Raw genomic sequence first — 16,021 nt, forward strand, 5'->3', positions numbered from 1 at the left:
TTTTTAAGTGTTTCAGCAGATCCAATACTTTATACTTTAACTCTATCATCCCAAAGAGGGTCCTACACACAGATCTATAAAAAACACATATTCTATATCTGTTTAATTACTACTACTGCTACTATTATTTAGTAAGAAATTTTATCTCCATTCTTGAAAAACTGCACTAATTAATTTTATTATGGAGAGCAACATCCTCACTTTCCCAAATTTATACATCCCTACTTCATCAGGTATATTGTGAGGCTTAAGCTGACATCACAATATTTCTTTTCTTAGCAGGTCATGCCCTTGGGGGTGGGACAGCTGTGAAGGGTCATCACCACTTAGTCCACTCTGTGCCAAGTATGAGTTGGTAGCCAAGCCAGGCCTCAGCTGGGCCACATCTGGAGAATTGGGGTGAGGGCACGACACCGAATAATTCTGGACTTAGCCCATTCATTCTTCTTGGGGGCACCAAGAAAAAGTAACCTATGATCTTAGAACACAACACCTGCACCGAAGTCCAGCAGCACAGTTGCCTGCCCTCACCTCTCTCTGCCCCTGCTCTGGCTGCTCCCCATCTGCCTCCCTGCTAAGGTCTATGCCTTCATATTATCTCTCGGACACCTATGATGTCCCAGAGCAGACGTCCTGCAGGTGTGCCTGCAGATGGGAATATCTCTCCAAGTGTCATTCAAGTGATTGTGAAGACACCGGGACACCAGAACAGCTTTACGGTAGCTGGTGACACCTCAGTGAGGCAATTCAAGGAGAAGCTGTCTGCTCACTTCAAATGCCAAATGGACCAACTGGTCCTGGTTTTCATGGGCCGCCTCCTCAAAGACCATGACATACTGAGTCAGAGGGGCATCAAAGATGGCCAAACCATTCACGTGGTCATCAAGTCCAAGAATGGCTCCAGATCCCTGGCTCATTCTTTCCGGAAACTGTTAACGAACAATCCCTGCCATCAAGACAGAAGCACCAAAGGAAACAGCAGTGGAGTGTCCCAGTCTGCAGGCATGGGTCAAACCAAAGAAGAATCACCCCTTCTCATGGAGTCTGATGCACCCAAGGTGGGTACTCAAGGCCCAGAATTGGACAGTCCAGAGCATATTGCACAGATGTTGAAGAATCTTTGTGTTCAGAGGATGTTGTCCAATATGGATATCATGCACCAGCTTATCTCAGAACATCCAGATATGCAAGAACTGTTGCAGCAGAACCCAGAAATCTCCCATATCCTCGAAAATTCTGAGATTCTATGCCACACTCTGGAGTTGGCCAGGCACCTTTCCGTTATTCAAGAGATAATGCAGATCAATCAGCCAGCACAGAACCTTGAGCATCTACAGAACCCACAGCCGTACCTGGGCTTAGAGACAATTCCAAATGGGAACAATGCCTTGGGCCAGAGCTATGATTTCAATAACCAAATTCTCAATGGGATGCAAGATCTTTTATGGGGCAACACTTTTACAGCCCTTCTGGCTGGTCAAGTACTAGAGCAAGTCCAGACTTCTTCCCAATCTCTTCCATCATCCTCTGAGGAACAATGGCCCCGCCCCCCTGCCCAAGTCATTTATGCTAATTCTTGTGGATTATCATCAATCACCCCAACAAATGCTACTCTAAGCAATGCCAATCATGCTTCCAGGGAAAATCCAGCCTCAGTCGCCCCTAAGGGCCAAAGCCATGTCTGTGCTATTCAGCAGCCAGCTGGGATCCCAACCTTACCCAACACAGCCGTCACCCAGGAGCTTCAGGAAGATGATAAGGGTATGGCCATCCCTGTGGGTACTTCTGACCAGGGATTAGAGGGAGATCTCCAGCAGTCAGGTGAGCAGACCAGCTCTCAGCTCACAGGAGGAATGATCCAATTGCTTAGGAACTATCCATACATGGCTGCTCAGATGCTGCTGCTCATGAATATGCCCCAGCAGAGTGAACAGTGGAGACAACAATCTCCCACATCCTTGCAGTCATCACAGCTTTCAGACTTGCTTTTAGCCCTAGCCAACCCTAAAACATCACAAGCAATACTACAGATCGAGCATGGTCTACAGTTATTGGCTAGAGAGGCTCCTATTCTTTTGCCATGCATTGAACCTTCCCTTTGGGGTCTAGGTTGGCTTCCTCCTTTCAGCTGTGTCTACCCTGATACAGTGCCCTGGACCCTGAATGTGTCAGACATGGCTGAGCCTGAATGTGGCCCCCAATCTGGAACAGTGCTGCAAAAATCACAGCCTCCATCTGGAGACCCTTCCCATTCCTTACAAGCCTCCGAGGTTCGTTTCAGCAAGCAGATAGAGCATCTCCAGACCCTGGGATTTGTGAATGACAATGCCAATGTACAAGCACTCATTGCTACTGATGGGGACACAAACGCTGCTGTTCACAAGCTCAAGAAGTCACAGGAATCCTGACCATCGTGTCTTTCCATCTGCTTCCTGCCTGCGTGTGGACCCATTTCACCTCCTCATCTGCCTTTGCTACCTTTCCTATGCTTCCAAATGGGAGAAGTACCGGAACAGGAAAACCGATCAATGCTTGCTCAACTGAATACTAGATCACTGGTCATGGCTGGAAGATCTGTCAATAAAATGGCTACACCTACTTGCCTTCATTTGAGGCTTGCCTTGTTTTGTTGTTTTTTAAACAGGGTCTTCCTATATAGACGAAGCTGACCTTCAACCCTGTAACAATCCTTCTGCCTCTGCTGCCTCAGTGCTGGGATTACTCTCTGTAGTGATGTTTGTTTGTGTTTTTACAAATAAAGTTTGCCTGAAAATCAGAGTGCAGAACTAAGCCACTAGAAGCCAGGTGATGATGGCTCACACCTTTAATTCCAGTATCTGGGAGTCCCATGAGTTTAAACCAGCCCTAGGGATGTGGAAACAGGAAGGGATATGGTTGGGTGGAGAGAGAAATATAAGATGTAAAGAGAAAGGAGCTCAGAAGCCGTCTGAGGATGCAGTCTGAGAGATAGTCTGAGGACGGGATTGCCCTTTTGATCTGAGCATTGGTAGATGTAAAAGGTCTCTTTAGTGGCTGGCCACATTGCTCCTCTGATCCTTCAGTCTTCATCCGCTAACATCTTACTCCGGGTTTTATTTATTAAAACCAATTAGAATTCATGCTACAACTTGTGAACATTATCATGTTTAGCTTGGCTCCCCCTCCCCCCAGCAAATCAGCAAAATGTGCTTGACATCTTTGTTTTACCTAGTGATACACACATACATTGTATGGGTTGTTTTGATAGATAATCACAGTTGCTTATATAATTATCTAGTGTCAGGGAACCAACACATGTAACCGAGGATGTGCATACCGGTAGATATACACAAATGCATAGCAGTGTGAGAACAGACCAATTGTAGTGGAAGAGATTTGTGAAATAAAGGGAAACCTCACTTAGGCCCGAATATTTAGTCAGCAAGATTGATATTTGGTCATGTTTCTTAAAACTGAATTTAGCTTTAAAGAAAAAGAATGGTAAATCCTGATAGATACAGGTAGGAGGAACTCAGATACAAGTAAGATATTAGCATCTATAATTGGGCCTTCTTACTGATTATTACTTCCATGATAGGAAGCCTTAGTCTCCCATTGTTAGTCAGAGTTACAGCTACTGCCGCTTCAGCTTCACTGCAGATTCCTGTCATTCCCCACCCACCCCCTGCCCTTTACTGGACACTGTTCCCCCCATGATATAATGCATTCCATTAAGCCCCACCTTGTCCTCCTGCCTTGATGAAAGTATCCCTGCCTGGAAGGATACACAGCCAATTAAGGCTTAATTACTAAACAGTACACTCATGCTATAATAAGTTGACATGGTTTCATGCATTGAATAAATAGACAAAACAAAGATTCTTCATTTTGCTGTTTTGTTTTTGTTTTTGAGACAGACTTCTTGTATCCCAGATCTGGCTTACAGTTTATCATCAGCAACTGTAAAGGGAGCAGGAATGCAGTGTTCCAGTACTTCCAGGAAACCTGTCCAGACCCTGCTTCATCACTGGAATGGTTTAGATAAAGTAGTGCACTTCCCTGAGTGGGGGCAGCTGTGTCCCACCACCTGAGGCCTTGTGGTTCCCAGATGGGTGGGAGGCGGCATGTGAAGACGTCAGCAGTTCCCATGAGTGGCGGGTGAGAGACAGACACCACGCAGAAAAAGTGAGTAGTTTATTTAGTGGATTATGAAAGGGAAAAGGAGGGCGGAAAGGAGAGAAGGGGAAGAAGAGAGAGAGAAAGAGGGGAGAAGGGAGAGGGAGCGAGAGAGAGAGGGAGAGAGAACAGAATTTATCTCTTTGGGAGAGAGATGGAAAGAGAGAGTGTGCAGGCTGGAGGAGTACAGGCTAAGGGGAAGGGTTGAAAGAGGGCGGGGCTTATCTCTTAAAGGGACAAGGTCCACAGGTGGCAGACCAGGCCTGCAGATGGTAACAATCACTAAAATCCATCAAAACTATTCAAGAAAGTAATTACAGCTGTATCCGACTAGTCTCACTTTATAAAAATAGCACACGGTAGATAAGTAGATGATAGGTAGATTAAATAGATGTAGATAGATGATAGATATGTTGACAGACAGACAGATGATAGATAGAAATAAGCCTTTTTATGTAGCCCAGGCAAGCCTAGAACTTGTGATCCTCTGGCTTCTGTCTCCCCAAGTGCTGGTATGAGAGTTGTTATGTACCAACCATGATTGGTGTGATATCATCTTTTTGTTTTTCATCCTTCTACATTCTGACATACTGAACTGACCTCTGTTTACACTCAGTGTTCTCAAAAACATCGCCATTTCCCTAAACATCTCCATCTTACAATTAGGAGCACATAGTGTAGGCCAGAACAAGACTTCCATCCACACAACCCTCTTTCAAGGGTTCCCTTGGCTGCTGTCTGGGACAGAAGTTGTCCGCTAAGTCCTTCTTGGGCACCACAATAGCTCCTGCATTTGTTATCAATGGGTATTATTCTTGCACCTCTGGATGCTTCTTGATGCACATTCTGTAGTTTCAAGATGACTTTTGGACCCATCAATGAAACAATTCTCTAGTAAAATCATCATAGGTATACCCAACTCTGCCCAGTTGGTGCAGGCGAAGAAAGCACACAGTCAGGTTTGTCGGCCTCATTTACATATATTACCCAAGGCCTCAGTTAATCTCATGAGTCATCCTAACCACACACATTATGGGCAACAAAGTGAGAATTTGTATCAGAATCCCCTAGAGGCAGTGTTTTAAAAGATAGTTTTCTGACTACATTCTAAGGGTTTTGATTTAGTCTATCTAGAATGGGGCTCAGACTTCTTTTCTAACAAGTTTCTCTGAGGTATGAATGTTACTGGTCTCATCAGAACAACAGACCTGGTCATTTCTCAGCCTTTGCGATGAAGGTGTCATAACATTCCTACTTTTGAAAACTTTCAATATATCATCATTTTCAGCCTTAGTCTTAAAGGATGCTTTACCTATTATGACTGAAAGTCAGAAGAGCCCCAAAGAGACATTCATGAGCATTTACTGTCCAACGACAATCATCTCACCACCTCATTTTACACATTCAGCCTCCATTCTGGTATGATGAGTTATCAGTCCGCATTCACAAGTCAAGCTATCCATTTGGACACTTGCTAACTCTGTTCACTCAGGATTCAGGCTTTTGTGATTTCTTTTCTCCCTCTTGTACCAGTTTACTCTTCCTCTTTGGGCTGTTTTCTTCAAAACAAAGCCCCCAGAGGCCAGTCTTCACGAAACAAAGCCCTCAGAGGCTAGTCTCCAGAAGACAAAGCGCAGCAGCACTCAGAAGCCTTTAGTTTCAACAACCTCTCTTGTTTGTCCCACTCTTATTTGATCTACTTGCTTTCTGATGCTTTTGTTCTTAAACACCCTCAAATCAGGATTGCTGTTCCCCCACCACTGTTCCACAGTTGGCCTTCTGCTCGCTTTTTATGAAATTCAGCAGTCAACTTGAGTTCTTAGTCACAGATAGGCTCTCTGTGTCAATCAACCCTTCCAAGGCTCAGGAAACATCACGGAAGAGTGGTGCAGAGGTGTAAGAGCCAGAGCATGGGCAGGAGTGGTGGAAATGCTGCCTTCTGGCTGTGACATGAACATTGCGCTCAGTTACCCACACAAGAACCACCCAAGCTCAGGCCAAAAAGATCAGTTAATATGCCAGCAGGCCACACATGCTGGACTTACTGGGTTACAGGAAACAAAACAACAAAAGACAGGACAGAAGGATGGAGGAGGGATGCATGGAGAGTTGTCTAGGGGGGATGGGTGGGGGAATTATGGGTAGATATGATCAATGTATATTGTTATTGCCTTTGGAATTGTCAAAGAATAAATAAAAAATAAAAATTCGCAGTCAGTTCTGAGCGCTTTGAACCCATTGGGTTCATTTGAGACCGTTGGTTATTCTCTCATTTCTGTGGTGTCGGTTATCACTCTCACCTGCCACCTAGTTTTCTCTGTTCCTCTTGATCTGCATTATAATAGTCGAGATTTTTAATTGTTGTACGAGCCACTAATATATATATATATGTGTGTGTGTGTGTGTGTGTGTATCCCTTTTATATACTAACTAATCTGTCTACAATCACAACCTTTAGTATCTTTTCATCTTACTATGCTTTTTATATATTGAATAATCTTAACCAGCTCACATTTCAAGTAATCTAAACATGGATGTACTCAAGACTTGCAATATTTAACTACTTTGCCACACTCTATGTATTTGCTAGATAAAAGTAAATATCTCAAATATCCATTACTATATACATCTGAATTGCATATAATTTCCCTTGTGGAGTGTCTTTATATTACCATTACTCTGTACAAAAATTATAGAATGAAAAAACTTTCAGTCATTTTCAACCCCTCTCTCGCTCCATACTATTTCTATCAACAAATAAATACTTTGAAAATATATAAATTCTGGTTAATATTGAATATAGAGGAAAAGGAACTGAAAATTTCAGAAAAGAATCTTCAAGTATGGATAATATGTCCCTATGGAACTTTTTATAGAGGCTCCAATTCCACCCTGCGTCTTCATCTGCCATGTATAGTGTAGTGTTGTATGGGAGATGGTTGTTGACCTAAAAAGGAATTATCTGTCAGGGTCCTCATTATTAATAAATAATTAGGACAACCAAAAGCAATCTACAGATTCAACACAATGTTCATCAAAATCCCAGCAAAATTCTTCACAGACCTGGAAAGAACGGTACTCAACTTCATATGGAAAAGCAAAAAACCAAGGATAGCCAAAACATTCCTAGACAAGAAAACAACTTCTGGAGGCATCAGAATCCCTGACTTTAAACTCTACTACAGAGCTACAGTACTGAAAATGGCCTGGTATTGGCATAACAGACAGGAGGACCAATAGAACCAAATAGAAGACCTGGATATCAATCCACACATCTTTGAACACCTGATTTTTGACAAACATGCAAAAAATATCAAATGGAAAAAAGAAAGCATATTTAGCAAGTGATGCTGGCATAACTGGATATCAACATGTAGAAGAATGAAAATAGATCCATATCTATCACCATGCACAAAACTCAAGTCCAAATGGATCAAAGACCTCAACACAAAGCCAGTCACACTGAACCTTATAGAAGAGAAAGTGGGAAGTACACTTGAATGCATTGACACAAGAGACCACTTCCTAAATAGAACCCCAGCAGCACAGACACTGAGAGAAACAATTAATAAATGGGACCTTCTGAAACTGAAAAGCTTCTGTAAAGCAAAGGACATGGTCAACAAGACAAAACGACAGCCTACAGAATGGGAAAAGATCTTCACTAACCCCACATCAGACAGAGGTCTGATCTCCAAAATATACAAAGAACTCACGAAATTGATCACCCAAAGAACACATAAGCCAATAAAAAAAAATGGAATACAGACCTCAACAGAGAACTCTCATCAGAGAAATCTAAATTGGCTGAAAGAAACTTAAAGAACTTAAAAGAAACTTTTAAGTTCTTAAAGAACTTTTTTTAAAGTTCTTTTTTTAAAAGAAACTTTTAAGTTTCTTAAAGAAACTTAAAGAAATGTTCAACATCCTTAGTCATCAGAGAAATGCAAATCAATGCAATTCTGAGATTCCATCTTACACTGGTAAGAATGGCCAAGATCAAAACACTGATGACAGCTTATACTGGAGAGGTTGTGGGGAAAAGGGAACCCTTCTGCATTGCTGGTGGGAATGCAAGCTAGGACAGCCCCTTTGGATGAGAGTGTGGCAATTTCTCAGAAAATTAAGAAACAACCTTCCTCAAGACCCAGTAATACCACTTTTGGGTATATATCCAAAGGATGCTCAATCGTGCCACAAGGACATGTGTTCAATTATGTTCATAGCAGCTTTGTTTGTCATAGCCAGAGCCTGGAAACAACCTAAATGCCCCTCAACTGAAGAATAGATAAGGAAAATGTGGTATTTTACACAATGGAGTACTACAGAGCAGAAAACGACATCTTGAATTTTACAGGGAAATGGATGGAGCTAGAAAACATCATTTTGAGTGAAGTAACCCAGACACAGAAAGACAATTATCACATATACTCACTCATAAGTGGTTTTTAAACATAATGCCAAGAAACCAGTCTACAAACCACAATCCCAGAGAATTTAGACAACAATGAGGACACTAAGAGAGACTTACATAGGGGAAGTAGAAAAAGAGAAGATCTCCTGCGTAAATTGGGAGCATGGGGACCTTTGGGGAGGGTTGAAGACGGGAGGGGAGAGACAGGGAGGAGAACAGAGAAAAACATAGAGCTCAATAAAAATCAATTAAAAAAATTTAAAAAAATAGGATAAGGGTAAGATTTAAAAAAAAGATGGGGAGAATGGGGTTCTCAGGGACTGTGTTCACTTTGGAGTCTCCAGTTTCCATGATACAAGGCTGTGATGTTAGCGCTGAGGTCACAGAGGTGACCTGATGGAATGGGTTCCAGCTCAGAAGGTTTACAGGGTGTCTGTGCAGCAAGATGAAGGCAGTTTGGAGCCCTGCCTAAGAGGAAGGACGGGGCCACAGCAGAATGGTGTGTATTCCCCAACCAGGCCTTTACTTCCCATCATCTCTTTACTCATCGCCTGAAGACCTTTTCCCTGTACCCTGAGCCGTTTTGCCCTTACTAACACATCTTAATTCCATAATTTGCCCAAAGCATCCCTCTCCAAGTGACCTCATGGTCCTTTTCATGTGGACACTACACCTTCCCCTGCCCCCAGACCCAAGGCCCTCTTTATACTCCTTCTTTGCTTTCCCTCTTGTTGAAAGGATGACCTCCATTTCCCACCCCTGTCCCCTCAGCTGTGTCCCCAACAGACCTGAGCCTCCTGCTGCCCACCATGGCCAAAAGTGGAGAGGCTTTACCACAGGGCAGTCCAGCACCAGCCCAGGAGTCCCACCTCATCAGGGTGACAGTGAAGACACCCAAGGACAAGGAGGATTTCTCAGTTGTAGACACGTGCACCATCCGGCAGCTGAAGGAAGAGATATCACCCCGCTTTAAGGCACATCCAAATCAGTTGGTCTTAATCTTCGCGGGAAAAATTCTCAAGGACCCTGACTCACTGGCACAGTGTGGAGTGCGAGATGGCCTTACAGTTCACTTGGTCATCAAAATGCAGCGTCGGACTACAGGCACTGAGTGTCCAGCTCCACCAGCGTCTCCTCCAGGCCCCAATCTTGCAGTACTCCCTCAGTCGAGTCCTGGGTACCCCGTGGATGGGTCTCCTTCTTTCAGCTTGGGTGTCCTCACAGGCCTCAGTGGACTGAGTCTGACCTCAGGTAGCTTCTCTGACCAGCCAGGCTCACTCATGTGTCAGCACATCTCAGTGCCTGAACTTGTGGCTCAACTCGTTGACGACCCCTTCATCCAGGGTCTGCTGTCCAACACAGGTCTAGTGCGCCAGCTGGTTCTCGATAACCCTCACATGCAGCAGCTGATCCAGCAGAACCCTGAGATTGGTCATATTCTTAACAATCCTGAGATCATGCGGCAGACGATGGAGTTTCTACGTAACCCTTCCATGATGCAGGAGATGATGCGTAGCCAGGACCGTGCACTCAGTAACCTGGAGAGCATCCCTGGTGGCTACAATGTGCTCCGTACTATGTATACAGATATTATGGATCCCATGCTTAATGCAGTGCAGGAGCAGTTTGGTGGCAATCCTTTTGCTACTACTACCACCACTAGTACCACCACCACCAGCAGCCAACCATCAAGGACAGAGAATTGTGACCCTCTTCCTAACCCATGGACTTCCACATACGGAGTTTCAGGTGGCAGACAAGGAAGACAGCCTGGGGACCAGGATGCATCTGAGAGTAGAAATAGACTTCCAAGCTTTCTGGGTAACATAGGACTCTTTGATTATCTCCAGCAGTTACACGAGACGTCCCAGTCTCTGGGACCCTATCTGCAGGGTACTGTACCGGCTCAGAGCCCAAGCCAGGAAGCACCACTATCAGGAAACAGAGTTCCTCCGACTTTACCCTCCTCCCAAAAACCTGGGTCAGGCCAGCCTCTCCCCAAAGAGTCAGTGACAGTCAAGGGAAAGTCCTCCTGCCCAGCTTTCTTGAGAAACTCATCGGAGAATAGTGTTGGACAAGGCGGAAGCCTACACGATGCAGGGAAGGGATCTCCTGGCCAGAGCACTAGCCTGCCCGATCTTACTTCTCAGATAGGAGATTCTGCCAACAGGTCCCCTTTTGCTCCTACACTATCTTCCCTTGTCTCAGCCACGGCTGGAGGCCCAGAATCTCCTTGGCTGCCTCCAACAGGTTACCAAAGACCTCTGAGGTCAGCTGACACAAATCAAGTCCCTCGAATACAGAATGAGATACACCAACAGCTGCCACTTCTGTTGCATCTTCAGGCAGCCATGGCAAATCCCCGTGTCACGCAAGCCTTGCTACAGATTGAGCAGGGTCTGCAGATCCTGGCTAATGAAGCACCTCGCCTCCTCCTTTGGTTCATGCCCTGCCTAGCAGGGCTGAGTGGAGTAACAGGAGGTACAGAATCTAGAGAAGGTGTTCTTATGTCTGAGGATCCCCGCCCAGCCCCAACCCCTCAGGTTTCCCAAGGGCAGGGTTCTGCAGAGGTAGGCTTCCATTCCACTTCCTTCCTCCAGGTGTTGCAAGCCTTAGCTAGTACCAATCCTCAGCAACTACAGCTAGAGGCTCACTTCCGGGTGCAACTGGAGCAATTACGGGCTATGGGCTTTCTGAACCTTGAAGCCAATCTTCAGGCCCTCATTGCTACAGGGGGCGATGTAGATGCTGCTGTGGAGAAACTGAGGAAGTCTTAGGAGCTCTAGTTATTTGGACCATATCTTTTCATTTGTGCCTTTCCCCCATGTCTTATTACCGTAGTTCTCCTATTCTTGAATACAGCTGCACTATAAACCAAATTACTATGATGTTCTTTACTGTGGAGACAATGTTCTGGAGTCAATGAAGAAGACGAAAAGCCAGAAATAGGGTGGGGATGTGTGACCCAACCGTGCCTGCCACTCTCCGACCTGGGGCCTTCGACTGAGCTCTGTGTATCCCTATCTTGAGATGCAATTACATCCAATCTCTAGTGCCAGTTATTGCCTGAGTCTAATTCTTGTGGGCTCTGAGAAACGGGAGGGCATGGGGGAAAAGCAGGCAGTAAAGGTTTGTTTTTCTGGGGTGCCTAGGAAGCTAAAAGGTTGGCAGCTAGGGGAGTCGAAGGCTTGAGGATGGGAAGGGATGCTGCTGCCCCCCTTTGAAGTGGGAGGCCGATGGATTTCCTGCTGGCCAGGAAGGTTTTCAGATTTTGTGTACTGTAGGAACTATTACCATGTATTCTGTTTTATGGTTATGCCTATTACCTGCCTGGCTAGAGAGAAGATACAATTTATTGTATTTATTGTCCCTAAAGGCTATCTCACAGACTTAACATTAATCTCTGAGTGGTTCAGAGCTACAGAAGCAAGGATACAGGCTCAATTACAATTCTGATTCTGCAGCTTCATTGAGTTTATATTATCCCATTTAGCTAGATTTAGAGCATCATTTCTCCTCTCCTTCATCTTCTTTTTTCTTTTCTCTTCCTCCTCTTTGCATTCCTACTTCTTTTCTTTTTGAAGATTTATTTATTATGTGTGTTTTGTGTTTTTGTGAATATATGTGTACAGTGTGTGTCCTCGTGCTTGTCGAGGCCAAAAGAAGACACCAGACTCACACAACTGGATTTAGAGGCCGTTGTGAACCATCTGATGCGGCTTCTGGGAACTGAACCCAGATCCTCAGCAAGAGCAGTAACACTCTAAACTGCCAGGAGAATTGATTTCCTACATTTTCTAGCTCAAATATTTAGTGGGTACCCTACATTTAGTATCTAGCTAGGTGTTAGGAACTCAAGATGAGTAAAATAGAGACAACCCTTCCCTCATTGGTTTATGATACACTGGCAGCAATTGCTCAAACAAGTATATTTTATTTTTGGTTATATGAATGTATGATAAGGTAAGAAGAAAATGATGAGTCTGAAGAGATGGTTTAGTGTGTAAAAGCACAGTCAAATGTGAGGAACTGACTTCCAATCCTCAGAAACCGTGCAAAAGCTAGGTTTGCACCATTAATGTCTGTCATCTCAGTGCTGCTCCAACTGTGACAGAGAGACAGGAGACTCTTCAGATGCTCGTGGCCTGCTAGCCTGGTGTACACAGTTGAAAATATCAACAGAGACTATCAGAAGCAAGGTGATGGATGGGAACTGATGCTGCGATGGCTTTCTGGTCTCCACATGAGTGTGATACACCAACATACACGTGTGTAAACACACACTCACATACACACACACCCTACGTGCTGCACACACAAAAGAAACCAGGTGAGGATCTCTGACATAGCACGAGCAGGCTAATTGATAGTCTTGTCCGGGAGACCTGAAAGTCACCCAGTGATGAAAGCTGAGTGTTCAGAGCGAAGCAGCTAAAGCCTTGAAGAGGGAGGAAGGCTGCCCCTGTAGAAGGGATGTTGTGCACAAACACTGTAGTTAGAGGGACTTAGGACGCAGACCTCAGGCAAGAGTATTGTTTCCATTACCTGTGCATTTCTAGGGTAAACATGTTACAATCCGTAAGTGAACCAAGTGAGCCCTGATTTTCAGTACCCATACACAGGAATGTGTGCATGAATATATACGGGAAGAAAGGCACATATGTATGTTTCCACATGTACGTACCCTATGCACAGATGCACATGTGTCTATGCTAAATAGACACATTAAGTCAAAGTTTTCACACAGAGTAAGAACACAAACAAAAACACTCATGTGCAGCCCGGGAAGGAAAGAGGTCTTTAGTGGATTATATATCTGTAGGAAAGCTGCCTGTCGTATGTATTTAAATGTCAGAGACTCTGTACAGTATCCTTTTGAATCCAGCAATCCAGCCTCCCTTTCCCCTTCCTTTTCATAATTGTCCAAATATCAGGAGAGTTAGACTAGCTACTAGCATGTAGTGTAAAGATGAAACCAACATTTTTTTTTCTTTCTGGTTTTCATGAGAGGGTTTCTCTATGTAGTTTTGGAGTCTGTCCTGGAACTCAATCTGTGTAGACCAGGCTGGCCTCAAAATCACAGAGATCCGCCTGCCTCTGCTTCTTGAGTACTGGGTTGAAAGGCTTCTAGAAACAACTTTTCTGAAGACTTAGATTTCAATCTCTAGGTGGGACATCCAGCTGTGTGGGCTTTGCTTTTCCCTGCTTCTATTAGTTTCTATTATTGAGAGAACTCTCGTTCAAATAAAAACAATGCTTCTTATCGTGGCACTAAGAACATCCAGAGGCATCGTCACCACACCACTGCCTGCAGCTTAGCAGGGTGTGCTTCCGGCTGTGTCTAACGGCGGCAGGAGATGGAAAATACAACACGTTTTCCATCTTTGGAAGGCCAAGAGAAAAATAATCTCCATACAAAATTTTTTGGGGGGTTGGAGAGATAGCTCAGTGGTTAAGAATGCACACTGCTTTTGCAGAGGAATCCAAGTTTTGATTCCCAGAATCCTTGCTGGAGTGGGTTTCTCACAACCACTTGAAATACCAGTGCTAGGTGGTTTGATGCCCTCTTCTGGACTACAAAGCCACCCATCTTGCATGTGCACAAATCTACACACCTGCACAAAAATTAAGCTTAATTAGTTGATGTTCACCTGGGTGAGAGAAATTCTGAAGGCTCCTTGGAATGGCAAAGAGCAGTTGGGATGAGTTTTAAAGTCTTGTCTAGGAAAATGTTTAGTAGATTTCTTCCTTCCTTCCTTCTTCCTTTCATTGTCTTTCTCTTCTTTCTTCTTTCCTTCCTCACTCCTTCCCTCCCTCATTCCCTACATCCCTTCCTCTCTCCTTCTGTCCCTCCTTCCTTCCTTATTTTTTTTTTCTGAGAGAATTTCTCTGTATAGCCCTGGTCGACCTAGAACTCACTCTTTGGAACAACCTGGCTTCAAACTCAGAGATACACCTGTCTCTGCCTTCTGAGTGCTGGGACCTATGGTGTGCACCACCATGCCTGGCTGTGAATGGCTTTCTTGTTCATACAATATTTCTGTTAACATGTGTTAACTGCGTGTACTAACAGGGTTCAGTGAAATAGTTCCAGCCTGAATGGAACACATATGCATCAAGTCAACTTCCTGTTTCCCCACTTTCCAGTGTACTTTCTACTTTACTTTCAAATTGTCTGGGTATCAAACCCAAGGCCTCACACATGCCTGGAACGCATTCTACCAACTGGCTCATGCCTCTGATTAACTTAAGCTTCATGAGAGAGAACACAGAGCCCTTGGATTTCTGTGTTTACTTTATTTGAAATAACAGTGTTCTTTCCTGTACTGAGTTCATTTGCATTAGATATATATTCAGAAGCAGTATTACTGAGTCATATATGATCCATCTATTAAAGTTTGGAGGAACCACCACACTATTATCTATAATTATTGCCCTAATTCACCATCCTATCAGCTCTTGAGTTCTCTCCAGAGTTGACTGTGTGCTTGCAGTCCTTGCTGTAGCTTAATCAGAGACTGACCTTTCCCTGCACCATGGTGGTGCACCCAGGAAATGGACCATCCTGGGGCAGAGAAGGCTGCTGCCTTCCACCAGCTGCTAAGGTGCCGTCTTGTATGTGAAACACAACAAATGTTTAAATGATGGAGCCTTGGAATACAAGTGAGCAGAAGGGCAAAGGAATGAGGAAATTCTTGGGAGACCAGGCAATACAAATCAAGTAGAAGTTACCACAGGAGCAGGGCTGAGGGAGAAAAGGTCACTGGAATTTGAGGGAGAGAAGACCTTTACAGTTTCAAACATTACTGAAAGTGCACGTCTGCCAGGATTCCCCCTCCACTGTCACTGTCTTGAGTTTTATTATTAGCAGTGGTTCAAGATGAAACATCTAGGCCTTGAGAAGATGGGGTGTAGTGTCATATGGGTAGAGAAGAAAAGGTCAGACTCCACTGTCATTCCTATATTATATATACCGTAGCTGACTTTTTCTGTATGATGCCGTTTCTTTTATCAAGAGATTACTATAAACTGTACCAAACAACAAACAGTGGTTAAAACTGGAGCTCCTTGATCCCAGATAGGGAGCTGAGCATCACTTTAGTAAAAAGATTTCAAGAGCCAGAGGGCCAGAACATCTGCTATGAGAGTGTCTTCTGTGAAACAGAGAGCCTGCCCCTGTGAAATCTTAGCAATCAGACCTGCGTAATGACGAGACCACTTGACTTCCCAATCGGGATGTAGGAAATTTCACAAGACCACACCCCTAGGTGAAGAACTGCTGGCTATTAATGGATGCTGAGAGAGGGAGAATAGTCTGAACAGGCCCCAGTGTGTTATACAACCACAAGAGGTCAGTCCTACTAAACACATGTACATATGAATAGCATAAAAGGGACTCAGCAGGTTGTATTCACACATGCACATACACACACATGCACATAAACACATGCA

The 16,021-nt window shown here is 44.2% G+C and overlaps 2 protein-coding genes across 2 annotated transcripts; both read left to right on the forward strand.

The window, feature by feature from the left end:
• The first annotated feature begins 321 nt into the window (after window positions 1–321).
• Window positions 322–2,613, forward strand: LOC125397289 (ubiquilin-like protein). The gene has a single exon (XM_048429568.3). It carries the CDS (start codon window positions 612–614, stop codon window positions 2,406–2,408), a length of 1,797 nt encoding a protein of 598 aa, XP_048285525.3. The 5' UTR covers window positions 322–611; the 3' UTR covers window positions 2,409–2,613.
• A 6,355-nt stretch (window positions 2,614–8,968) lies between these two features.
• Ubqln3 (ubiquilin 3) lies at window positions 8,969–11,627 on the forward strand. The gene is made up of 2 exons (XM_048429551.3): window positions 8,969–9,068; window positions 9,341–11,627. The coding sequence occupies exon 2, from the start codon at window positions 9,379–9,381 to the stop codon at window positions 11,344–11,346; it is 1,968 nt and encodes a 655-aa protein (XP_048285508.3). The 5' UTR covers window positions 8,969–9,068; window positions 9,341–9,378; the 3' UTR covers window positions 11,347–11,627.
• Window positions 11,628–16,021: the final 4,394 nt, after the last annotated feature.

This window comes from Myodes glareolus, chromosome 7, assembly GCF_982192425.1.
Source record: "Myodes glareolus chromosome 7, mMyoGla1.1, whole genome shotgun sequence".
NCBI lineage: Eukaryota > Metazoa > Chordata > Mammalia > Rodentia > Cricetidae > Myodes > Myodes glareolus.